General features: G+C 41.0%; 2 protein-coding genes across 2 annotated transcripts; both read left to right on the top strand.

Annotated features, from left to right (window-relative positions):
- Positions 1-961: 961 nt before the first annotated feature.
- Positions 962-17,923, top strand: PWP2 (PWP2 small subunit processome component). The gene is made up of 21 exons (XM_051770787.1): positions 962-1,050; positions 1,177-1,289; positions 2,042-2,136; positions 2,508-2,607; positions 3,603-3,746; positions 4,171-4,306; positions 4,808-5,028; positions 5,923-6,066; positions 6,860-6,930; positions 7,641-7,777; positions 8,910-9,058; positions 9,677-9,824; positions 10,836-10,986; positions 11,337-11,517; positions 12,452-12,599; positions 13,538-13,646; positions 14,073-14,138; positions 14,497-14,715; positions 14,917-15,067; positions 16,183-16,257; positions 16,428-17,923. The coding sequence occupies exons 1-21, from the start codon at positions 1,033-1,035 to the stop codon at positions 16,585-16,587; spliced, it is 2,736 nt and encodes a 911-aa protein (XP_051626747.1). The 5' UTR covers positions 962-1,032; the 3' UTR covers positions 16,588-17,923.
- A 702-nt stretch (positions 17,924-18,625) lies between these two features.
- On the top strand, positions 18,626-25,648 carry GATD3 (glutamine amidotransferase class 1 domain containing 3). Its single transcript, XM_051770788.1, has 7 exons — positions 18,626-18,838; positions 21,373-21,425; positions 22,187-22,300; positions 22,442-22,561; positions 23,641-23,733; positions 23,914-24,070; positions 24,681-25,648. The coding sequence occupies exons 1-7, from the start codon at positions 18,722-18,724 to the stop codon at positions 24,807-24,809; spliced, it is 783 nt and encodes a 260-aa protein (XP_051626748.1). The 5' UTR covers positions 18,626-18,721; the 3' UTR covers positions 24,810-25,648.
- Positions 25,649-25,864: the final 216 nt, after the last annotated feature.

Raw genomic sequence — 25,864 nt, 5'->3', positions numbered from 1 at the left:
CCCCTGCCAAGGCAAGGACACCTGGAGCAGGTGTCCCAGGAACTCTTCCACGTGGGTTTGGAATGTCTCCAGAGAGGGAGAACCCATGCCCACCCTGGGCAGCCTGTTCTAGTGCTCTTCACCCTTAACCGGGAAAACATTCTTCCTCGTGTTGAGGTGGAACTTCTTGCGTTTTAGTTAATGGCTGACGCTTCTTGTGCTGTCCCTGGGCACCATTGAAAAGGGTCTGGCACCATCCTCCGACATCCACCTTCGTGATATTTGTAGGCGTTGATGAGATCCCCTCTCAGTCTTCTCTTCTCTAGGCTGAACAGGCCCAGGTCCTGCAGTGACCCCGACGGATTTATTAACAAGAACCAGAGTTATCCTGCTGGGTCGTAACAGTGACAACACCGTCCTGGGGAGGGACGGGAGCGGCTGTGGGGGGAGAGGCGCGGTCTGTGGATGGAGAAGGGGAGACCGAGGGGACCTCATTAACGTGCACAAATATCTACAGGGACGGTGTCAGAGGACGGATCTTCTCAGGGATGCCAGCCTAGAGAAGAACAGGCAATATCTCAGGGACGCCAACAAGAGGCAATGGGCAGAAACTAACGCACAGGAATTTCCACCTAAACGTGAGGAAGAACTTTGTTCCTGTGCAGTGACCGAGCACTGGAACAGATTGCCCAGGGAGGGTGTGGAGTTTCCCTCGCTGGAGACACTCCAGAGCCGTCTGGACACAATCCCGTGCCAAGGTGGCCCTTAAGAAGGGAGGTGGAACCAGACGACCCGCTGCGGTCCCTTCCAGCGCTACCGACCGGGTTTAATCCCGACCCGCAGGGCTGGAGCCCCCTCAGCACCTTCTCCCACTTCCCCTTCCCCGGCCCGACCCGCAGGGCTGGAGCCCCCTCAGCACCTTCTCCCACTTCCCCTTCCCCGGCCCGCCCCGCCGCCTCCCCGGGCGCATGTGCGGGATCCCCGATCCCTCCTCCCGCCCCTTCCCGGCCGCAGTTCCGCGGGCCCGGCGCTGTCTCCACACGTGTGTCCGCCATGCGCTTCGCCTACCGGGTGAGTGCGGCCGCGGTTCGGCGTCCCCTGCTCCCCTTCCCCTATGCTCCCCTTGCCCCCTGCTCCTCTCCCCCCTGCTCCCCTTCTCCCCCGCCCCGCTCACCGTTCCCCTTCCTCTCCGCGCAGTTCTCCGGCCTGCTGGGCACCGTGTACCGCCGCGGGAACCTCAGCTTCACCCGCGATGGAAACTCCCTCCTCAGCCCCGTCGGCAACAGGGTCTCCCTCTTCGACCTCAAGAAGTGAGTGAGCCCCCAGCCCCCACCGCTTCCCTCCCCCTCGGCCCCCTCCGACAGGGCTGGGAGGGGCGGGCAAGGGCCAGCACCGGGATTTCGGGGGGAATAACGCTCTGAGGAGATTGTGGAGCTCGACCCGAGGCCGCCTTGTCCATGGTGCTCCCGCACCGCCGGCTCCCGCATCCCTCTGTCGTGGGCTGGGGCTCTCCGGGATGCTCGGCCTTCCAGAATATCCCGGCTTGGCGTTAAAAGGTTATGTGCCTGGTGGAATACCTGTCGGGGTGTTGCGTGGGGAGAATAGCGTAAGAAGCATGTAAAGGTGTGTTTTAGAAACAAAGAGGGGAAAAAACAGTTTGCGTTGGATTTAGTGTGTGGTTTCCTTACGTGCTTCTGTTTGGGCTCGCTCTCTTGTATACGGCAAAGCTTAGAGTGTCATCGGCCTTTCCTGTGTGCCACGGTTGTGGTTGATTCTCGTTATGCTGATATTCCAGTTAGCAGCCTGTGTCTTACACAGAATCGTAGAATATCCCGAGTTGGAAGGGAACCCTGAGGGTCATTGAGTCCAACTCCTGGTCCTGCACAGAACAACCATATAGTCAGTGTTCATGGAATTTTGACAGCTAATGAAAGTTCTACATCTGAGTTGATTCTGTAGCTTTATCATAGGTATCAGACCATATTTCACTGATACTGAAGATGACTGCTCTTTCTACATCCTTGTCACAAATTTACTGTTTCATCTTTTTTTTTTTTTGTAGTAACAAGTGTGAGACATTTCCTTTGGCTACACGGCTTAATATTGTGTGCGTGGGGCTCTCTCCAGATGGAACTCTTGCCATTCTGATTGATGAAGGTACTTTTGCAAAGGAGATATTTGCTTTATAAGAGAATGAAGTGAAAATTCAGCCTTGAGAGGGAAAAATCTGTGTTGCTAGGTATTCAACCTTAGCACAGGTTAGAAGTGCTCTGCTTTAAAAGTTATGTTGGAACTTTTGGGGAAGAGTTCTTTAATTACTGAACTTAAAAAGAACTTTTTACAGAATTTAGGTAATGTATGGTTGTTTTGTATTTTTCTTCTTAATAATACTAAGCACACTGTCTTGAAAAATTTCTGAGGAGGTACTTTACCCCTTCCCCTTTAAGGAAAGAAACTAAGCTTGCTAGGAGTATGTTTTCTTTGGGAACTTGATTATTTTCATGACCCTTCTTTTTCTGCCCTTACAGAGGGAGCTGCCTTGCTTGTCAGTTTGATTGGTAAATGTGTGATACATCAGTTTTATTTTCACAAGCCAGTTCACAGTGTCAAGTTCTCCCCTGACGGAAAGTAAGTAAAGAGTGCATGCTTTAGAACAAAACAGCAGAAATTACCCCATAAACCAGTTGAGATTATGAAGACATTCTGGGGAATCATACTTATTAATGAGTATAGGGTAGATTTTATCTGTAAAGTTGAGAGGAGAAGAAAAGAGGAAAAACAAAGCCCTGGAAACAGATACTAGAGAAGCGTTGCCTGTCACAGAGGCTGTTTGTGTTGGGACTTTTAGGAACACAGATCTGCTGTGAGTCTTGACTGCATTTTATATTGTAGGCAAGGGGAAAGAGCCCACAGTGGGGACAATCAGCTGGCAGTTGTGGGGTTGCATTTTCAGTGCTGACTTGGGTTGGTCTAAGACAACTGCACTACTGGAAGAGGCAGTTCTCTGAATTTGGTGTTTCTTTTCACACCCTTTGTCTTTTAACTGCGTGGTCATGGGTCCAAATTGTGGTGACATGAATGTTAGAAGCATCAGAAGGGTGAGAGGAAAATGTGTGAAGCTCCCCCTTCAGCAACATTCCTCACTGGGATTGACTTAGAGGGATCTTGAATGAGGTTTCGCTTGAAAGTTGGAATCACAGTTCCACCTTGGGGAATTATGCTGTCAAGAGGACCATATCAAAGGATATATGTAACAGGTGTGGGTGCACATGTTTTGTGTTTCTGGAAGTGGCCAATGTATGGAGGTGAAGAGAGGTTGAAATAGAATATCATGTTTTAAGTGTTCGAATTTTTCCTTCTTTTATGAGAATTGCAGAATAAATATTTGACTATTCACCTTAAGTGATTTTTACTGAAGGTTTTCTTTTTTATAGTGCATAATCTGGGGGATAATATCAATCTGAAAATATTTTTCATCCAGAAGCAATCCCTTTTTATTGTTTCAGTAGTGCAGGAACCTTTTTAACATTTTGTTTCGTTGTGTTGCAGTCTGTACTGAACAGTTCGTTTGATTTAACAGCTTTGTGTGCAATTATGCTTCCCCCTCCCCCCCCACATGACAGGAAATTTGTGATTACAAAAGACAACCTTGCTTACCTGTACCATGCTCCTGGGAAGAAACGAGAATTCAATGCATTTGTTCTGGACAAAACCTACTATGGTCCATATGATGAAACAACTTGTATTGACTGGACTGATGATTCCAAGTGAGTTGTTCAACTAAAGCACTGTCTACCTGCACACGTTGTTAATATTTGTATGCATGTTACAATCCATTTTCTTTCCTTTAAGTATTGTACTAGCTTTTAAAAACTCTGTCTTGAATTGAAAAATATAATTAGGCAGACTAGAAAGTATAAAATATGCATGTACTGGGGATTTACAAGGGATTCTTGCCTAGTAATCCATAAAAGGAACGTGTCTTAGGAATGTGAGCATGGTTGACATTTTGAATGTATTTAACCCCTTCTACTTTTGCTGCAGTCACCAACCTCAGTTTACAACTCTGTTGTGTGTAAAATTACTTTTGGAGTGGTGACTGGTGTCTTTGTGCTCAGAACATTCACCACTCAGTGAAAAGTTTTTCAAACCAGTGTTCTAATTCAAACTGCCTTTTTTTTTTTTTTTAAGATGTTTTGCAGTAGGAAGCAAGGACATGTCTACGTGGGTGTTTGGAGCAGAACGATGGGCAAACTTGATCTACTACTCACTTGGGGGGCATAAGGATGTAATTGTAGCCTGCTTTTTTGAAGAGAACAGTCTAGATGTACGTATAATCACACAATATTCTTAAATTTTAATATTTAAATAGTTGAAGCACAGCCTTACCTGTAGATGACTATTTTGACAATATCTCAGAATTTAGAAAGTGCATAAGCAATATGTCTCTTGACTCCTCTGCTGTGATTGGGAGTTTACAGTTCCATGGATATTTTAAAAAATAAACTTTAGACTGTGAGTAAGCTATTGAAAATTGCTCCCCTAAAATATTATAGTTTTAAACATGAAAAAATTATTTAACTGTAACGTTACCCGGTAATCAAATTACCTTTGGTCCTTGCAAAAAATTTTTGAGAACACGTAAAGTAAATCACTGGTTCTCAGGAGAAGTGAAATTTCCAGATCAAAACACTTCAGATTCTAAGAGGGCTAAGTAATGTGTTATCCTAACAACAGAGTGCACACTTGCTAACCCTTCTGCAGGTCTATATTAACAGTAGAGCACAAAGCTGAGGTGTTGGACAATAATCATGTGTTTGTGTTCTAGCTGTACACAATTAGCCAGGATGCAGCTCTCTGTGTGTGGCAGTGTGACACAGAGCTTGATGGCTTGAAGCCCATGCCCCCAAAAGATGCAGCTAAGGAAGAGGATGCAGGAGAAAATGATGAAGAGTTGCTTGAAGAGCCAAAGGGTGAAGAAATCCACGGAAAAGCCAATCCAAGTGAACAGGAGACTAGAAATAAGGTTAAATATTCACGTGTCGCAAAGTAAGTGGTTTCCAGTTTTCCACAGTCAGATTTGTCGTGGGGATTTACTATATAGGGCTCTTCTTTCAGCTGTTATCACTCATTCAATGCAGAATAAAACTGCCCAGGATTTAAAAAATTTCCTGTAGGTCCCATTCTAAATAGTTCTGGTAGAACACCTGTTTGTCTTACCTTGATTATATGAAGGGCAATACCTTCCACCTTCAGAACAACAAGTTCTGCAATTTCAATAATATAAGAAATACTGACATGTAGTGTACTGTTATTGTTTGAAACCCAAGAAGTGTAATGAGATCTTTATTACAGTACCCTCCAAGTCTAGAGGCTTTGATTTCTTGCAAGAAGGGATTGCTTGACTTACAGGGGATGACAGCAACATTTGATAAACTTTAGTGTTCTCAGTCTCCCTGACTGTGAAGGAGGTATAAAGGAGGTATAAAGGAGGTATAAACCCCAATCCAGGTTTGAGTTAGCCTTAGTGAACTTCCAGACTGAAGGAATTTGAAGTATACTATGTAAGAGGACTCACATACAGAAGGATGACCAGTGGATTCATGGGAGCCATCCATATGGGCATTAGATGATCAAAAGGACAGTTCCTTTAGGGTTAACTTTTAATCCTTTCCATTGCATGTGATGAGGTGTCACTTCTGATTATCAGATTGCTGTATCAGCTGTGAACATTGAGAAAAGAAGAGAATTAGCTTTCACTAGCTTTGTAAAGTACGTATTTTTAAAGTATATTTTATAAAGTACATATATTTAGCAATTTCTGGAACTCCTGCTTTTCAGCTTTATTATAGGACAGACACCTTGATCAAAATATTTGGCAGCTCTAACAGCATAATTTTCTTTTGCATTCACCTTGCTTCTTTCTTATTTCTTTGATGTCAGATATTTTTTCAATAAAGAGGGAGATTTTAATAACCTGACATCTGCAGCCTATCACAAGAAAACACACCTTTTAGTCACTGGTTTTGCCTCTGGAATCTTTCACCTCCACGAACTTCCAGATTTCAATCTGATCCACTCCTTGAGGTGAGGTATGGGGTTATCACTGTTTCTAGCTTGATTTGGGGTGGGAGGTTTATGGTTTTTGAGGGAGTTTCTTGTTTGTTTGACTGAGTACACACCATGTTTAATAGTGAAGGATGAATAAACAAGCACAAAAATCTTAAAACATGAGTATCTATTTAGTAGTGTTATGTGTGGAAAGGCAGAATTGTAAATGTATGTAATAAATACCATAATTCCATAGGTCATTATGGAAAAGCAGGGTCTGAATGAGAAAACTACTCAGAAGTTCCTAGTTACTGGCTGTAGATTTCTTCAGCCATGTGGACTTTCATGTTTTCAGTTTCTCTGTAGAAAACAGTAGCTGAAAAAAAAAGTTCTGCATGTGTACAATTTTCTGTAAATTGTCCTTAAGTTGAAAAATAAAATCATAATTCTTTTCCATGGCTGTAGGATGCCAGCTAAAGAATTTCCACGTTCAGAAAACGTTTTTTTTCTTATATGTGGGGAGTTGTGCTCTGTGCTGGCAAACACATCTTTGGGATGCAGATACTCTGTCTTCATTCCAAATAAGGAATGAATGTCCATTCATTCCTTATTGACAGACATTCCAAATAAGTAATGTCTGTTTGGTGGTTTTGAGTATAACAAAAAAAAAAGGAACTTGTACGAGGCTTTTGATGTTACAGTGGTACAGAAGTTCAGTAAAGCAATCAAACAACTTGCTTGAAGAGAGATAATAAACATTAGACTTGAAGTTTTATTGCACAAGATGTGAAAACACAAGTTTGTTTACTGGGTATTTCTTGTACTTCAGTATTTCAGACCAAAGGATAGCTTCTATTTCCATCAACTGCACTGGGGACTGGATTGCCTTTGGATGTTCAGGTTTGTCAAATTTTTTGGGGTCTCTGTTCATGGAAAAATGAGGAATATGGTGGGTGTGCGAACCCAAATTCCTCTTGACTCATCTTGACTCCAAATGTTAAAGTTTTGTTAATAATTTATGTTCTCATAACTAGATAGAGTAAAACAAGTATCCCTAATCAATCTCTCCTCACAGAACTCTTGTGACTCAGGAAAATATTTTGTTGACAAAGGAAAAAATACACGTTTCATATATGAAAACCCTATCAGAGTTAGGGTAAAGCCCATACCCCTTGTAGTTTATAATATGCTTTCATTCTGGACCAGTCTATTTTCCTTTGCCACTTGCTGCACATCCTGTATTACAAACCTGCCTGGATGTTCCAATGTTCCCACCCAGTCCATAATGATGTGCATGGAAACCAAGACCATACCCTTTTTATGCAGCCCTGCTTTTCTTTCCAGCTCATTTATCAGCTGGTTGATAGCATTGCTGCTGTAGTATTGAGAACATTAATCCAAGTAACAGCTCCTGGTTGTTGAGGAAAGTTGCCTTGAAGTTATAATAGAGAAAGGGCTTTTATTAGGATTGAAAAATGCAGAGTGCAATCTGTCTGCAGCAATCTTTTGGGTTTTTTTTTTTACATTACTTGCCATTGTGTGTTTTGTGACTTGCATTTTCAGGGTCATTGTATTCCTAAATCTGGTCAATCCTTCTGCTGTTCTTACAGGTTTGGGTCAGCTCCTGGTGTGGGAATGGCAAAGTGAATCCTATGTGCTGAAGCAGCAGGGACATTTCAACAGCATGGTTTCCTTGGCATATTCTCCAGATGGACAGTACATAGTGACTGGAGGGGAGGATGGGAAAGTAAGTGGGGAAGTATTGCTGGAATATGAACTGAAGTGTTAATAACATAGTAAGCAGCTTGACTTTCCTTTTCGTGTCAAAAGCTCTATTACTGTAATTGATACATACTTTTCTTAATATAATGCTTTTCCATCATCACTTCTTAAATGTTTTTGTTTTTCTCTCTAGAGCATGTATATTTGATTTATTATTACTAGTGTCAGCAAATTGTATCACTTATGCTTTTTTAGCAGTTTTTTTTTTTAATTATTACAGGTCCACTCACCATAAACACCAAAATGTCTAATTCGTCAAATATTGATTCATGTATGCTCATGGTGGTTCCATGATACTTTAGGTTGAAGAACTTCAGTCACCCCAATTCATACCCTGTTAATTGTTTGTGATATGAAATTAATTTCAGATTATTTAAGTGCAACTTTTTAAAAATGCACCGTTCCAGCACCTTGTTGTTAAAAAAAAATTACTTTCTTATGGGTGACTTGAAGTGAAATCATATGCTTTGAGTACTGGTACTTTTTTATTTTTTTTAAAGATATTTTGTAGAGCAAACCCACAGTGTCTTGGCACTTAAGTGGAACAACAATAGCAGCTGATTTCCAGTCCATACTTTTTCAGTGTCAGAAAAAGATCTGCCACTTCATGGCTTCTGCTGTTCGGGTTCAAAACTGGCCAAACCCCAGAAGTCTCAACCTGCAGAAAGCTAAATACATAATGTTTTTGTTCAGGGAAAAAGCCCAACTGAAATATCATCTCAGTTGTAGCTTCTGTGATGGCTTCACAGTTGGTTTTGAATTTGACACTTGTCTTATCCATGGCAGTACAAAGCTTGGAAGCTCAGGATGCTCACAAGTGTTACAGCTCTCCTTGAAAACTAACTTCGTTTCAGTTCTTTTTTTGTCTATCTCCTCTTAGATTTTCATGTAGCAAATGTGTCTTTAGCAGTTTAAAGTTAAGCTGTGGCCTGTTTACTTCACTTCCACGGGATTCCTTACTGATAATATTGAAAGTTTTTTATGCTGTTGTAGAGTTCTAGAACTAGTTTTTCTTTACTCTTCTACTGCCTTACCTTAATTGTCTCTCTGAACCGATGATGGAGATTCTAAGAAGTCTTTTCTTGTCTCTCTTGCAGGTGAAAGTGTGGAACACTTCAAGCAGCTTTTGTTTTGTCACGTTTACAGAACACACCAGTGGTGTAACTGCTGTAACTTTTACTTCCACTGGTTATGTTGTTTTGAGTGCTTCCCTTGATGGAACAGTGCGTGCCTTTGATCTGCACAGGTAACTCTTCATAAAAGCTTTTGTGTGCCATTTAGTCTTCAGCTTTCACCTCCCCCCCAAAATACAGCAAACTGCTAATTGCTTGTTTGATGTGAGTACTGCCTTGTTGAGTTTTGGTTCAGCCTTTGATTTAAATTTAGATGGTAATTAGGAATCCTGTCACTCCATCCAGTTTCTGTAAAGAAAATTCTGGAAGAACTTTTCTCAGGGAAGCTGGAAATCCAGTAGGATCATTGTCTGGCTCTACTGAAACGAGGAGAAGGCACTTAACTAACTGAACACCTGCCGCAGTTGAGCTGTTATAATACCACTGTGCACAGAGCTGGATGTGTAAGCAAGCCCATATTTTCTCACAAAAATAGACATACACTATTTAATAGAAGAGAGCTCTTCTCTTTGATTATTTTTGGCTCCTATTTCTGCAGAGTTTTTAATACTACTTTGAATCTTGGAATTGTGCTGAGGCATCACATCTAATTTTATACATAGAATATTTTTTCTGTAGATAGCTTGAAAGAGTTTACAAATAAAACGAAATCCTACTTTAAATAAGTTTGTAGAACATACCTTTAAATCTGCCTAAAGTGTTCTCATGATTTATTTTCACACCTACAACAGGTACCGCAATTTCCGCACCTTCACGTCTCCACGACCGAGTCAGTTCTCTTGTTTGGCTGTGGACTCCAGTGGGGAGATTGTGTCAGCTGGTTCCCAGGATTCCTTTGAAATATTCATCTGGTCAATGCAGAGTGGGAGGCTGCTGGATGTAAGGACCTACAATGTTGGAGGGCTTGAATTTAACACAGTATCGATTTGGGATTAATCGGAGGGTTTCAATACAACATGAAGTGGTTTTGTTACATTCAAAAACTGGAGCTGCACTATGTTTCTCTCAGCATGTTTCTTTTATTTATTGCATGGAGACTACCTTGAATTTGTCTGTGAAATAGTTTTTAGAATTTTTGAGTAATGAGCTCTTTCTAGCTGGAAAGGTAACACCAGTATTGCTGAGGTAAAAAGTGGGCATAAGAGTCTTTCCCTCCAGTAGTTGTTCAGAGATGTTCTTTTCTACATATTTTCTGCAGGTAATGGAGAAATTGTAGGTGCTGTGTTAAGACCAATACAGATTTCATGGAGGGTTTTGCTGGAGCAGAGCAGGGGTGCTATTTTTTTTTTTAGAAGGTTTTTATTGTTTCAGTTCTTAAGCATTATTGTACATCTTGTACGAGTAGAAGAGCTCAAAAGTTCATGTATTTAATTTGGCACAGCCATTGCATACAGATCACTGTAACAACTCAGTATATACTTGACTGGATCTCCTGAGTTTTGGGTTCAGTTTCTTTCCTTGATTTCTTTTGAGAGGAGTAGGAGCTCCATGACATAAAAATCTGTGTTACTCTTACTCACAGTTTTTATTAGTGTTTTTTCTGTAGTGTTTTCAACTGCAGGGGATACAAATTCTCAGAGCAATGATTTGCTTTTTCACAGTGGTTCTGATTGTTCTGATAAGAGGGGTTGAAATAGCACACTGCATTCCTAAGTCTTGGTCTCTAAAGAGGCTACTTGTGCATAGGGGTAGTTGTAGATATCTATATAGTGGAAATACAGTGTCTGTATTGTGAAAATAAAAAGTTAAGAATCACTGGTGTGTATCATGCCGTATGTTCAAAAGTGATCTCAAGCATGTGTTGACAAGTTAGGCATGGTTTAATGGCTATAATACATGAATTACAGTTTCTTTCACCTAATTTCATGTTACCTTTTATTCTCTTACTAGGTCTTAGCAGGCCATGAAGGTCCCATCAGCAGTTTGTCCTTTAACCCAATGAAGTGTCTTCTAGCCAGTGCCTCTTGGGATAAAACAGTCAAATTATGGGATATGTTAGACAGCTGGAGAACTAAGGAGACACTAATAATGAACTCAGATGGTAATCTTTATTTCATTTTGCATCTTATATCAAATATAAAAATGTTATCTAAAATATTCCAGTAATGAACAACAGAACATGTCAAATACAGACAGACTCATTCTTAATTATAAAAACCAAAAGTTGAGATACCTCACTATAGTACTTGGTTAACAGTGCAATAAATATTTTAATACTAGCTCTAGCTTTATAATTAGCTAAACATTTGTATGTTCAATGAAAAAAGTAAAGTCATACTTGCTACTCTTAAGCTTTTTCTGGTAGTTGAGGTGAGATCCTAGAAAAATTTAGGCTATTTTCTTAGAAAAATATCTGACTGCATTTTTAACTGTTGATTAAATTCTTTGCAGTTCTCGTCGTTGCTTTCCGTCCCGATGGCAAGGAGCTGGCAGTTGCTGCTCTGAATGGACAGATAACGTTTTGGGATCATGAAAATGCAGTGCAGACTGGCTCCATTGAGGGAAGGCATGATCTTCAGATGGGGAGGAAGGAGCTTGATAAAATAACTGCCAAGCAGGCAGCCAAGGGCAAGTATGTACATGGGGTTGCAGTGAAAAGAGGGTGTCACACTGGGTTGCTTTTGAATTTTTTCTTTCCATTTGTTTTCTCCATGAAGATTTCAGAGTGTATCTGCTTTTCAGATATTTTGATTCTGATGTTGGATTTTAAAACACTGCCTGACTTGACGTCTGGATGTCTCCTTTATGTCTTTTGCTGTTTTCATCCGCTGCTCAGCATGATTTTGAGCATGTGTATTTTTTTTTATCAGTTGGATTCCCAGCAAAATATCAAACTTCTCATGACAAGTTGTTCATTTGCTATGTGATAGGTTTTTAAGTGAATATCTTGTCGCAGAAGTACCAGTGTGCAACTATTAGTGTGCAGAAACTGCTGCATTTTTAAAAAAATGTTAATACAGTGTGGGGTTTATACATGTTGCTGTGCATGTGAAGTAATGTTTAAAGGCAAGTTGAATTCATGTGCTGTCAAAAAGAATAATGTAAAAGTCATGTTTCATTCTGCTCTTTTTCTTTGTTTTTTTCCATATTGCTCCCACTCAAAATTAAAAAAAAGAATCAATGACTTTGTGAAAAGAAAAAAAAATATTTTTCTTGATGATGAGCTCTCAACCTTTTCTTTAAATCATGTCATAACACTGTTTTTAATTTAGCTCCTCTGACCATCCTTAGTGTTGTGTAAGGTGTAGTTGAGAGCTCATTCACTGAGCTGGGACCCAGAATCAGTAGAACAGAAGTACTTAAGCTGAAGTTCTAAATTCTTTGTGATTCATAGTAAAGCACCAAGGACTTGTTTGTGCTAAATGACTTCGTGTGTTAAGTGCATATTGTATCAGTGAAGACCTCCACTTTTACATGGAGTGGTTATTTTGTGTCCTCACACTGTATCGTGTCTTTTAGCATAGATGTGACAGCGAACTTAACTACTTTCTCTTTTTCTTTACCAGGTCTTTTACTACTCTGTGTTACTCAGCAGATGGTCAGTCTATTCTGGCAGGTGGATTGTCAAAGTTTGTCTGTATATATAATGTCAAGGAACAGATTCTTATGAAAAAATTTGAAATCTCATGCAACCATTCTTTAGATGCAATGGAGGTATGTGAGCACCTGAGTCTTTTTTTTTTTTTTTTTTCATTCCTCCACCCCCACAAGGCTTTGGTTTTGGTATAACATCTCATTAAGTGTTATTCATGAGTGTTTTGTTAAGCATGGGTTAATTTTCTTGGTTGTGTGGAGGAGAGGGGTAAGGAAATATTTTTCAGAAAACAGAATTAATTCCTGACAGTCAGCTAGCTACAGTTTTGCCAAACTGTATGTGTTTATATCAAATGAGCAGAACTCTCAACATACTAAGTTAGTTGGCACTAAACTTAAAACTGTAGTGAAAATTTAAATTCTCAACATTTTGTATTAAACTAACTCCCTGGATGTCAATTGTTTGTGTTAGCAAAGAAATGAAGGATTTTATTGTGGAGACAGAACAATATCACTGACCTTTATAAACTCTGTTTCTGAATATTGCCAAATGCAAAATTAAATTCCTTCAGAAGTAAAGTAAGTGATGAAAATCATCAGAAGGAAAATAATTCCAGTAAACCTTTTCAATATCCCCTTACCTGGAAGAGTGATGGTTGTTCCAGGGACCGTGGTTCCAAGTATTCTTGTTAGACCACAGTGCTTTGCAAAGCAGACTTTGGTTCTCTACTGCCCTCAGTTGTGCTGTCACAGCTCAGCACATGGCTTAAAAGGATATCAGCTGAAAAAGAACCTTGGAAGGGATGGATGTTTTAAAAATGGGGGGCAGGGAGGTCCCTAAAATCTCATTTGCACAGCTGTGTGACCACACAGGCCTTCCATTAGCACAGTGCAGTTATGGAGTCTGAAGGGCAGAAGGAGCAGGGCTGCAGCTGAGGAAACAAACAGTGCATCTCTGGAGTAGAACAACATTGTAATAGTGTGAAACCACACTCTAAACTGGCTTGAACTGTTTGAGAAGAGATTCAGTGCTTTGAATGGAAACTGTGTTTTTCTAGGAATACTTGGATCGGAGAAAAATGACTGAATTTGGCAGCTTGGCTCTGATTGATGAAGGGGGTGGAGGTGATGAGGGTGTTGCAATTCCCCTTCCTGGAGTAAAGAGAGGTATGGCTTTGGCTTTGCTCTCTTGTTGCTAGTTTTATGTGGACCAAAATCTTTGACATGGATAGGAAGGGTTTGATTTGTGGAGCTGTTTTAACATTACAATTACCTGGGTGTTACACAAGGATCTGTCACACAAGTGTTCAGCTGATCCTTTTGCATAGTAGAAGCAACAGGAAACAGGAGATGCAGGATCTCCTGGATAAGGAACCCAGTAGTCCTCATTTAATTTTCAAAGAGCAAAATTCAGTCCCACCACTTGAGCTGTAGGATGATCTCTCAGACATGGACTGTGACTTATCCAGTCTTAAACTCTGCCAGTTTTTACCCTGTTCTGCATTATTTAAAGGTTATATCATAGTTAGATTTGATAACTAGACTGTGAACTTTTGGTGAACATATTAAATCACTTCTAAACTTCTCTTTTAGGTGACATGAGTTACCGACACTTTAAACCTGAAATAAGAGTGACTTGTGTGCGATTCTCTCCTACAGGTGAGTGTCGACAATTAATTTAGGATTTTTGCATTCCTTATAAAACAAGCAAAAGAGCAGAGCCTTGGAGGAGTAATAATGAAGTGCAAATGCCTTGGAGATCTTTGCAGGTGTAACGTAGTGCTGCTAGGTTCATAGCCTGGTTTCCTGTGCAGTGGGTAATTAGGAAAGTCAAGTGTATGTCACTTTGAGCTGGTGTTTTTTACAAGCATTACCATTGCTGACAGGTCCATCAAAGATGCATCTTTTAATCATACCCATTTCTTGCAAACAAATGATTCATCTGTTCATCATTACTCTTCTGTTTCCATTCTAGAAAACTCAGCTTTGTTTTTAAATATTGTTACTTCTCTTCTAGGACGAAGCTGGGCAGCCACCACCACAGAAGGTCTTCTGATCTATTCACTGGACTCTGGACTGATTTTTGATCCTTTTGAGCTGGATATTGATGTCACACCCAGCAACATCCATAAAACACTGCGCCGGAAGGAGTACACAATGGCCATCATCATGGCCTTCAAGCTGAATGAAAAGAAATTAATTCAGGAGGTCATAGAGGCTGTTCCTAGCAGTGAAGGTGAGTGGATCTTCCATGGAATTTGGCTGAGCTAGCTGTAAGCAGAGATGTGTAAGCCAAAATAAGTTGAGGTGTAAAGGACCTTGGACAGGGAAGTTCACACCTAAGGACTTCTTGCTGTAGCTGGAGACTAAAAGGGATGATCCAAATAGTAATTCAATTCTGTTGAAGTCTATGGGCTTTTTTTCCCTTTTTGCACAGTTGATGTTATCTGCTCATCACTCCCAGACCTGTATGTGGAGAAATTATTGGAGTTCCTGGCCTCTGCATTTGAGATCTCCTGTCACTTGGAGTTCTATCTTATTTGGGCTCATAAGTTGCTCATGCTGCATGGACAGAAACTGAAAACAAGGTGAGATCTTGTGAAAGTCTAAATGCTCACAAGCATTTTAAAATTAAAATTAAAACCCGTCAGTGTTTACTTAACATCTACTGACATTCTAGATAATGCATATTCAACAGTTAGAATTATTTAATTTTTACAACTTCTTTACTAATGGTAAAAGTGATGATTTGAACACGATCCTAAAGATCTTTTCCAACCTAAATGATTCTGTGATTCTAACAAGTGTGTATGATAGAATTGGAATAAGTTATTGGATTTGTGAAGAGATACTACAAAAACATTTTCAAATCTGATAGATAAAATTTTGCATAGCTTCCTTAGCCTATAAATGCATAAAGATTTCAAGAGTGATAGTAGGTTTGACAATTGAGTTTTTTAAACAGTGATGCATCTTAAATGTCACTGAAAGGTAATTTGCAGGTACTGACTGCATTTATATATATATATAAGCTTGTGATTATAGCATGAACTCTTAGCTGTTAGTACTCACCTTTCCTGTATAGTTCTCTACCACTACTTGGGCCTGGTCTGTGAATTATATTTAGCCCACCCGTAGTATAGAATTTATAGGCATTTAGGAAAAAAACTAAGGCAAATTTACAAATTTAAAACAGGCTAAGTGAGAGATAATATGAGGAGTCCTGCATGTTAAACACCAGTGCATTGTGTAACTCTTTCCTTGCTTCAACGTTGGTATTAATGTTTCAGTTACTGGAACGGCTGGAAGAAGTTTCTCCTTTTGTTGCTGTTCAGGTAGAAGAGGATGATGTAAAACAAACTCTTCCTTGTACAGAAAGTATTGTAGCACCAGGAAGGAACTCTCATTGCTACCAGCAAGCAAAATTAGTTCTTCAAGCCACAGTTTGACATAAGAAAAAGATATTTCTGACATTACTTGTATCGAGTATTACTTGTATTATTACATTATATTACTAGTGTTGAGTACTCTGACCTTATTGAGGGAAGAGTCAAAAGGAAAGAGCTTTTATTTATTTAGTATATCTTTAAAAGTTTGCTTTGAAAAGTTAACATGTACGCTTGTTAAAATCTTGAGACTGTAGAAAGGATTTCCATACGTAAAAACGAATTGCACTGCAAATGGTGTGTTCTCTCCATTCCAGGTCAGTGAAGCTGCTCCCTATGATTCAGTTCCTCCAGAAAAGCATCCAGCGTCATTTCGAAGATGTTTCAAAACTGTACGTGTTGTTACATTTAAACTTTTAAATCAAAAACTTGGAGTAATTTGGGGGATGATAGCATGTTATTGGAACTAGAGAATTAGAGGCAGTCTTCTTCTAGAGGTGGGTTTTCTTTTCTGGAGGAGAATGCAGTCTTGTTTCTGACATGTTCCTGTTTATTTTTACAGCTGTGAGTGGAACATCTACAACATCAAATACGCGCTGGCCATTTCGCAACAGCGGGGCATGAAACGTCTGGCTGAAGAAACATCAGTAGATGAAGAAGAGTTGGATTCTGACAGTGACTATCTTATGCAAGAGGTTCAGAAAGACAAATTGAGTTCCTAGTTACTCTGCATGAGAGGGAGAAAACCCTCAAGGCAGTATTTTATGCAGTGGTATTCACTGAGAAGGAGTGGCCCTCATAGTGGCATCTATTAGCTCTTCCCAACAATATGGATGGAAATGTAGGATAGGCAAAGTGCCATCCATGGCATAAATCATGTACCCCTTGGCTGTAAATTCGACAGCATTGATTTCTTGTTGATTTCTTTTTTTTTTTAATAATTTCTGATTTCAAGCAAGGAAAAATAAGTGTTCTTAGTGAGGTTAAAAGTACAACTGGAAGAAGTTTATTAAAAATGCTTTGTACATTAAGTATTGTGAGTTTTGTAATGCAGTCTTGTCATACATTGGACTTCTTTTTTTACCCTTTTTAAAAAGCATTCTTAATTGGAGGTCTATCTGTTGCTCTCAACTTGTTTTAAATGTTGTTTTACTTCGATTTAATATTTACATATTTCTGTAACAGTTTTCTTAGTTCTCTAACTTCCAAACCTGATGAAGGTTCAATAATGAGGATAAATGTTACATCCATAGCAGTGACTATGAGAGAATATTTACTGTGATGTACAAATCTTATAGAGGTTTAATTACGAACCTTGAGATACTGTAGTAAAAATTTGTTTGGACATTGCCAACTCAATAATGTAATTTAAACTTTAAGAGAATGTGTTACATTCTCTTACACACAAATGTGTGTTTGTTTGTTTGTTTGTTTGTTTCAAATGAAAACTTTTTCTTATCCTATTGGGGTTTTTTATGTTGTTTATTAGCACATTAAAATCTGGAATTTTGATTTTCTTGGGGTTTTTTGTGACTTGGTGGGAAAATTGACTAATAACAACAGTGAGATCCTGAATAACAAAGAACTGTATCTGTGCTTGTAAAACTTTCAACTCACGTGTTGAAATGACTTTGCTAATGAAGTGACTGCAAGTATTAACAATGATCCAGAATTGCTTTTTTTCCCCCCAGCATATTCTGTTCTCTTGGATTTATTTTGTGGTCACTTTCCACTTTTGGAGTAGAGGAGAGGTAATTAAAACTTCTGAAGAGAAAAATTAGTCTAAAATATACAGCAAACACATACAGTCAATTTGTAGAATTTCAGTGTATAAATTAAAGATACACTTGCTACTTAAATAAGACATAGCAAAGTGATTTGTTTTTCTTAGAGCAGAATATTCTTTTAGGTAATTATAACAAATTTTATAATGCACAGGAAAGCAAATACAATTTTCCCTCGTGCCCTTCCATAGTCACAGGTAGAATAATGAAAACTCAAGTATGAGGTTTTAAATTTGGTGGGTCCAAAGTTCGGCTTGATCCTTCTGCTCTTTGGTATGGTTTGTGAGCCTGACAGCCTCCGGGTTGGCTGGAGCCAGGCTTGGAAGCAGCAACCCTTCCCTACCTTCCTCCAGGGCAGGTGGAGACCGCACCTGTAGACTTGCACCTTGACATCAGATACAGATGTCTGTGTGTATTTCAGCAGGACTGTCTTTCTTATACATATCACAGAATGAAATAGGTTGGAAAAGAACCTCCAAGGTCATCGAGTCCAAGCTTTGACCGATCACCACCTTGTCACCCAGACCATGCACAAAGTGCCACGTCCAAAAGCACCTCCAGGGATGGTGAATCCACCACCCCCCCGGGCAGCCCATTCCAATGCTTGACAACGCTTTCAGCGAGGAAATTTCTCATGATGGCCGTAGTTTGGTTTCCTTAATAAAGAAGGAAAAAGTAAAAACCAAATGGGAAGGGTAAAAGAAACACTAAAAACCAGTATTTCACAGGGTCACAGAGAGGCAGCAATGCGGCTGTCCCTGTGTGTTGTTTACCCCACTTTCATTAACAGCTCTGGCCTAGGGTGCCTCTTGCTGCAAGGCTTGTGTTCAAAACGAGTCCCGAGGGCTTATTTCCATGTTTGTTGTTTTTTTTTTTTTTACTGTTTTTCCCAGTAAAGGAGGCTCGGGAAGGGAACAAGGGCCCTCAGGGGCCCCTCCGCGCCTCCAGGGGGCGCCGCCAAGGGCGCGGCGGCCTCGGAGCGCGGCCCTTCCTCGCCCGCCTTCTCCTGACCTGCTCCCCGTTCCTGCTCCCGGCTCCCCGTTCCGCCGCTCCCTTCTCCCACCGCCTGGCCATGCTGAGCTCCCGCGGCCCGGCCCTCTGCACCGCTCTGCGGCGGGCGGCGGGACCCGCCGGCCTCGCCTCCTTCCACTGCTCCGCCCGGCGCCGCCGCTCCGCCCGCGTCGCTGTGGTGAGTTAATGGAGGAGCCGCGGGGGCCGCGCTGAGGGGAAGCGCGGTGGTTTGTTTCTCACCCTCTGCAGGGGGGTCTCTCCGGCGGTGGGGCGGGTGCAGGGAAGGGGCCGGGAAAGGCTCGCCCGGTGGCTGCGGCAGCTGGAAACCCTCGGGAGAAGCTGAATTCGGGAAGAGAAACCCGCCTAGAGCTGAGAAACTTGGAGGAAGGCAGAGCAGGAGTGGGGAACGCGTAAAAATTGACGTCTGTGGAGTTGTTGTTGGCCTGGAGTTGGTTTATAAAGAACCGCAGAATGGTTGGAAGGGACCACAGTGGGTCATCTCGTCCCACCTCCCTGCTCCAGCAGGGCCATCCCAGAGGACTGTGTCCAGACGGTTCTGGAATATCTCCAGTGAGGGAGACTACACGGCCTCTCTGGTGTCTGTTCAGTGCTCGGTCACTGCAGAGGAAAGAAGTTCTTCCTCGTGTCCAGGTGGAACTTCCTGGGCATCAGTTCCTGCCCATTCCTCTTGTGCCATTGCTGGGCCCCCCGAGCAGAGCCTGGTCCATCCTCTGCCCCCTCCCTGCAGCCCCTACAGACCTGGGGGAGGTCCCCTCTCAGCGTCTCTTCTCGACGCTGAACAGCCCCAGATCCCTCAGCCTTTATTCATAAGAAAGGTGTTCCAGTCCCTCAATCACCCTCGTTTCCCTCTGCTGGACCTGCTTTAGCAAGGCCATGTTTCTCTTGTACTGAGGAGCCCAGGAGAACTCGAAATAGTTTGTAATGTGACTGGGGGAGGTTCTGAGAGCGCACAGGAAAATATTTAGGCTGGGTTGTGCTCTTCTGCAGGAAGGAGGTGAAACATGTCACAGATACAAAAGAAAGCCAGGAGATGGAGGAGCCAGAGGTTGCCAAAGGAAAATCAAGGCTGTAGGTAGTGTCCCATCTGGACACACAGTTTTGGAGCTCAGTGAACAGCCCTTGAAGCTTGAGCTTTGTGTAGTCTAGATGGCATTAAACATAAAGAGATAAGAAGGCATTACCTGCACGAAGAAGCCTGTTTGGGGCAGAGTTGGCTCTGGAATGGGCAGAATGGTGGTCCAAATGGCTGACAGGTAACCCACCAGGAATGCTGTCATTTTAGCAAGTCACATCTTTTTAAATAGAGAGGGGAAAACAAATGTTATTTTTGACATTTAGTGACATAAATTTCTGACTAAGGTAGGAAACAGATTTGGCAATAAGTACTGAAATAACAGAAGAGGACAGTGCTTTAGTATTTCAGTTTCAGTGAGTTTCAGCAACATTTAAAAAGTGTTGCTTATGAAAGATAATTACAGCACAGTTGCTTATCTGTTTTTCACTCTAAAATAAATGAAAGATAAAATAAAAAGGTTGTGAAGTCAAAGGCAGCTCTTAAATATCCGAACAGGATTAACATGGACAGAAGAACATTCATGGATTTTGCTCATTTGGTGAAGTGGTGGTGGCATGTCATGCCCCTGAGAGCAGAGAACTGGGTATTGGGGCCTGAAAGCCCCTTCAAGTGTAACATTTTTAACATTTCTAACTAAGACAGTTTCAGTTCTGGGTTTCTGTTCATGTGTTTGTGATTAAAAACTTTCGAGCTTCAAAAAACAGATAAAACCAGGAGGGAAGAGTAAAGTGAAAAAGAAGAAAAAAAAAAAAGAGGAAAGGAAATTGACTTCCTAACTGGATTTTTTTCTTTCAAAACAAACAGCCAAACAAAAAACCCCACAAGAGTTCATCAATATACTTTCAGGAACTGCATAATCCTTTGGATTTTTTTTTGTTTTATTTTGTTATTATAATGGTTTTTCCCCCTGTTTTTTTAAAAATGTTTTTCTACTTTGTCAAAGACTCTCCACTCACACAAAGGTAGATGATTGTTTGTGCTTTTTATCCTTTGGTGTGTATAAACAAATTTAAGGTATTATTACCAGTATTATTAAGGAAAAGCATGGCTAATGCAGCATAATTGCACTATTGCATTCAAAGTAATTTAGCTGTTGATCTCTCATGCAGATCCTCAGACAAAATACAGCAGCAGGTAAAGTAGTTTATTCTCAGTGCCACCTCAAAGTGCACTTTTATCCCACTTGTGATTGATGAGCATCTGGCTGAGAAGGTGTTTCACATGAATGTGGACACTTCATATACTTCATGTATGACACTGAGAACAACCCACTGTGTGCACAGTAAAAACATACCTAAGGATAACACGTCAGTTTATTAACTGGGGAATAAATGTATAAGCCAGGAAATAAACACTGGTTATTTGTGACCCCTGTGATGGGCTGCTATAAATAGGAAATGCCAGTTCTGCAGTGTGTCAAACGGTGACTCCAGTGCTCACAGCATCATGCTCACTGGATTAGTAAAGAGCTTGTTGCCAAGTTGTTCTTCTGGGGGATGAAGGGAGGTTTTTTTGTTGTTTGTTGATCCTTTTTGTTTGTTTTCATCTTACCTTGTGAAAGGTCCTGTAGGAAGTTTGGTGTCACCTGAAATACTCTCTTGATTTTCTCACTGCAGGTCCTGTCTGGTTGTGGCGTCTACGATGGCACAGAAATCCACGAGGCTTCGGCGTAAGTTGCTTTATGAGATAGGCTCCAGAATAGTCTCTGTTACACTGCAGCAGTCTGTTTAATTTAGTTTTGCTGTCTCTGGCCACCAAAATTACCCTGAAAGATGTATGATGAAGCTTCACAGTTTCCTCACAGCATAACTGGGAGCTCAGGCTGTGTTCTTGCACTACTCAGTGATTGTCCAAAGATGCAGCACGATGTGTGTGATGCCAGAGCAAAGAGTTTGAGAGTATTTTCTTCAGAAGCAGAAATTCAGAGTTCCAGAATCAATCTCAAGAGAATTAAGTACAGACTTAATTTTGTAATCACTTTGAGTTTCTGTTCCTGTTACTACTTTTTGTTGAATTGTTAATACTTGAGTTGAATTATTAACTCCTACTGTGAATTAATAAGAGATGTTTCAGCTAGGCCTAGGTTAAATGTACACATGGGTATATTAAGTGTGGGACTCTTCCATAACACCTTGGGAATTGGAGAAAGGAAGCTTTTATTGTTCCTGGTTGCCTTCTTGGAAGCACCAAACAAAATGACTTGTCTCCATCTTACCTGACCCTGCCTCCCAACTGGCTTTGTGTTCTGCTCTGCACTGTGATGTTCCATACAGGGATTTTGCTTCTATGTCCTCAGTATGCTTTGGTAGGATGTGTCTTTTTTTTCCTCTTCTTTCAAAATCAGGTGGTGGAATATTTGTAGCAAGACTTAGAGGCCAGGTAAAGCCTCTCTTTTAAGGTTTTCTGCGTGTTTTATCTCCTTTTTTGTAGTGTGCTGGTGCACCTTAGTCGTGGGGGAGCTGAGGTTCACATGTATGCTCCAGATGTTCCTCAGATGCATGTCATCGACCACAGTAAGGGGCAACCAGCTGAGGCTGAGTCAAGGTAAGTCTGTGTTTCATGTGTTTTCTGTGACTGTTCTTCTTGCTTCCTCCCTTCCTCCTTGTCCTCTGACAAAACTTTATTCATACCATTCTGTGTGCAGATTCTTAGTTTATCTCATTGTTTTATTTCTGGTTCTTCAAGGAATGTTTTAGTGGAGTCTGCAAGAATAGCTCGTGGTAAAATTGCAAGCCTGGCTAAGCTGACCACAGCAGACCATGATGCTGTGATATTCCCTGGTGGATTTGGAGCTGCCAAAAACTTGTGAGTGCCAACTAAGCATTAGACTCCTCAACTAAATATTCCTAATTAACTTTTGGTAATGAGCCTGGAGAAGAGAAGGCTTTGGGGTGACCTAATTGCAGCCTTCCAGTGCCTGAAAGGAGCCTACAGAAAAGATGAACAGGGACTTTTTACAAGGGCCTGGAGTGGCAGGACGAGGGCAAGTGGCTTCATATTAGGAAAAATTTCTTTACTGTGAGGGTGGTGAGGCACTGGAACAGGTTGTCCAGAGAAACTTGGATGCCCCATCCCTGGAAGTGTTCAAGGCCAGGTTGGATGGAGCTCTGAGCAACCTGGTCTAGTGGAAGGTGTCCCTGCCCATGGGGGACACCTTCCACAGAGGAATTGAAACTGGATGATCTTTAAGGTCCCTTGCAACCCAAACCATCCTGTGATTCCGAGAACTGTGATTCACACAGTAAAATCAGGAAGCAATAAATGGCCTTATTTACTACATATGTAATTCCTACTTCAAAAGCAAAACTCCTTTTAAAGTCTTACCATTGTCTTGTTTTAAATTTTCTGAACAATGATGGTGAGAATTCTGGAGTTTATGTATTTTCCTACACCTAGAGGTGTTTCATTTTGGGACTGAGGGAGGTGAAGGTAGAACTTCAATATTTTCAGGTGTTTGTAGTGTTATTCTGTTTCTTCCTCTCTGCCTACCAAAAAAATTCCCCCTTGCCTTAGTAATGATAATACAATAACTAGTTCAAAAAACCTAGCTTTTTTTTAAGCTTTGAGAAACATGAATGTTATTTCCCTTTTCTTCTTTACGTTTTTTTCTTCTTTGGAAAGATTGCTGTTCCACTTCTCAGTAATCCTAGAGAGCTGATTTCATAATTCTTGTTTCTAGATGTCTATATCAAATAAGGAACTTTCTGACAAATCAAAGCCTTGGAAGTGAAGCATTTTGGCTAAAGCATTGATGGTCAGCTAGAGACTTTTTCAACCACCTTTTAGAAGCTGTTAAGTTTGTGATGACCCTTAGGAGCCAGTCTCAGGGCAGATACCTCTGTAGGTTTATACTGAGTTATGTATAAAGTTTCTTCCTGTGACAGATCAACCTTTGCTGTTGATGGGAAAGATTGCAAGGTGAACAGAGAAGTTGAACGAGTCTTGAAGGACTTCCACAAAGCAGGCAAACCTATTGGGTACGTATGTTTTTCAAGATGTGTGTGTGTGTAGGTGTTTGTCAAAGAAGCAGCTAAGAAAACTCTGAGTGGAAGTTGCCTTGTGATGTCTTTCAGATGTGTAAGGCTGTGTCCATTTGAATCTTTTCAGTTATTAGCAAGTTTTGAAAGAGTGTAGAGTTACAATTCCTTCTGTTGCAGCCTGTGCTGCATTTCCCCAGTGTTGGCAGCAAAGGTTCTCTCTGGTGCTGAAGTAACTGTGGGCCACGAAGAAGAGGAAGGTGGCAAGTGGCCTTATGCTGGGACTGCAGGAGCCATCAAAGAGCTGGGAGCAAAGCACTGTGTGAAAGAAGTAACTATATCCTTTCCTGATAATTTTCATGTTGAGAGACAGTTTGGAAATGTGTCATTAAAGGAATGAATATATGTAGGATCTGGGCTTTTCCACTTAGAGTTTCATAGGAATATTTAGTGTAAAGCAGATAGCATGTGATCCAGTGCAGGATTAGAAACAGTGTCTTCTGTGCACAGCTGTGTAACTGCACAGCTGTGAGTCAGAGTATCATTCTCAGTTGTTGCCTTGGAACTCCCTTGGACACCTGGAAATGCAATAAATACTGAGTGAGTCTGCACATAAAACTTGCACAAGTTACAACTGGTTGGTTCTCTTTGAGATCTTTGTTCTTTTCCTGAAGGCTAGTGCTGCAATCAGACTGTACTCAGAGACATCTTATCACAGTCAGTGAATTTTGTGGGTTTTCTTGTGTTTCCACAGATTTCTCTTGTGGTGTTTGTATTTCTGGCAAAAATAGCTTCTACTATCTTGGATTATAGGCTGCAGCTGTCTTTGCAGCTGAGTGGTATAATGTATTTGGAGGTGCTTTTTTATAGGATAGTGGAGTTGTGAGGTTTTGTCAGCGCTGGTTCATTTTGCAGACACAAAATGTTTTCCTTAACTCCCTTTTTACGAAGCTCACGTGGATACAAAAAACAAGGTGGTGACTACCCCAGCATTTATGTGTGAAACAGAACTACACAATATCTTCGATGGCATCGGGGCAATGGTAAAGAATGTGCTAAAACTAACTGGCAAATAAAAAAAAACAAAACAACAACACCAGAAATGTTTAAATTTAGGACATAGTATTAAATATATCATGGACCAATGGAAACGTTTTCACCTGCTTGACCTGTTCACACTCTAGTGAATGCTGATACCAAGCTGATTGATTCCCAGCTGCAGGAATTTCCATGCCTTTCTGAGGGCGGGGCCTTATGGAGGATAAGGAGCCTGGCCTGAGACACAGTATTTTTTTGGACCTTTTTCAGCTGGAGAGAGCCGTGGGGGTGTGTTCTGGAACAAGTCCTCTCGATGCACCAGTGTCCAGCCAGTTCTAATAGGGCAAAAAGAGACTTGGAGGCCCTTTCAGAAGCGAGGGCAGATATTTTGTAGGGATTTGGCACGTGTAGTGGCAGCACATGTGGTGGTTGAAGAATGGGAATAGAGAGGAATGAGTGCATGGTTCAAGGTTTATCTGCTCAGGCCTGTGTCTGTGAACTACAAGCCAGGATCAGCTGTTGAGGGAATAGACGTCTTCCACTTCTTAATTTAGCTTGGTATTAATTAAAAAGCTATTCTGAATATCAGTCAGCAGCAGGACACAACTGCCACAAGAGTAGCACTTTGAAAAATTCATCCATTGGCCCATTATAGTTTTAAAAGGTCTTGAAATGAAGGAGAAAATATCCGCTGATGTGACGCACAACTTTTAAGGACAGTATCCGTGTTAAAGCAGTTGTATGACTAGTAGTGAATGGAAAAAGCAGCCTCAAATTATCCTAACCTCCCCTGCTTTAGGGTAATAAAGCTTTCTCCAAAGAAATACTGTTGAATGTCTGGAATAATGATGTATAAATAAATTAATTTCTGCCTTTATGTCATCCTTGTCGCTTCACTTTTGTTTGACTGGTGCATTTTAGCAGTTTTTCTGCATTTCAGTTCACTTCTTTGGTACATTTTTTCATATAGAATCCAGCAGAAACTGTGAAATTGCATTATGAAATGACAAAGAGAAGGAGTGAAGTTCCAGTATGAATGTTGGGTGTGCTCAGCTTGCTCAGTCAGTGAGCATTTTTTTTTGCTTCTGGAGCC

This window comes from Manacus candei, unplaced genomic scaffold, assembly GCF_025592945.1.
Source record: "Manacus candei isolate 608988 ecotype Guabito, Panama unplaced genomic scaffold, ASM2559294v1 h1tg000126l, whole genome shotgun sequence".
Lineage (NCBI taxonomy): Eukaryota > Metazoa > Chordata > Aves > Passeriformes > Pipridae > Manacus > Manacus candei.
Note: the sequence above shows the minus strand (reverse complement) of the source record. Positions and strands in the feature narration are given on the sequence as shown.

What these genes read in the sequence shown, in the direction of transcription:
- PWP2 (XM_051770787.1), top strand. An exon ending in GACTGGACTGATGATTCCAA is followed by an intron (nt 3,747 to 4,170) that starts GTGAGTTGTTCA and finishes TTTTTTTTTAAG; the next exon opens with ATGTTTTGCAGTAGGAAGCA. An exon ending in CTGGAGGGGAGGATGGGAAA is followed by an intron (nt 7,778 to 8,909) that starts GTAAGTGGGGAA and finishes TCTCTCTTGCAG; the next exon opens with GTGAAAGTGTGGAACACTTC.
- GATD3 (XM_051770788.1), top strand. Translation starts at nt 18,722, where the DNA reads ATGCTGAGCTCCCGCGGCCCGGCCCTCTGCACCGCTCTGCGGCGGGCG. An exon ending in CCAGCTGAGGCTGAGTCAAG is followed by an intron (nt 22,301 to 22,441) that starts GTAAGTCTGTGT and finishes TGGTTCTTCAAG; the next exon opens with GAATGTTTTAGTGGAGTCTG. An exon ending in AAAGCAGGCAAACCTATTGG is followed by an intron (nt 23,734 to 23,913) that starts GTACGTATGTTT and finishes CTTCTGTTGCAG; the next exon opens with CCTGTGCTGCATTTCCCCAG.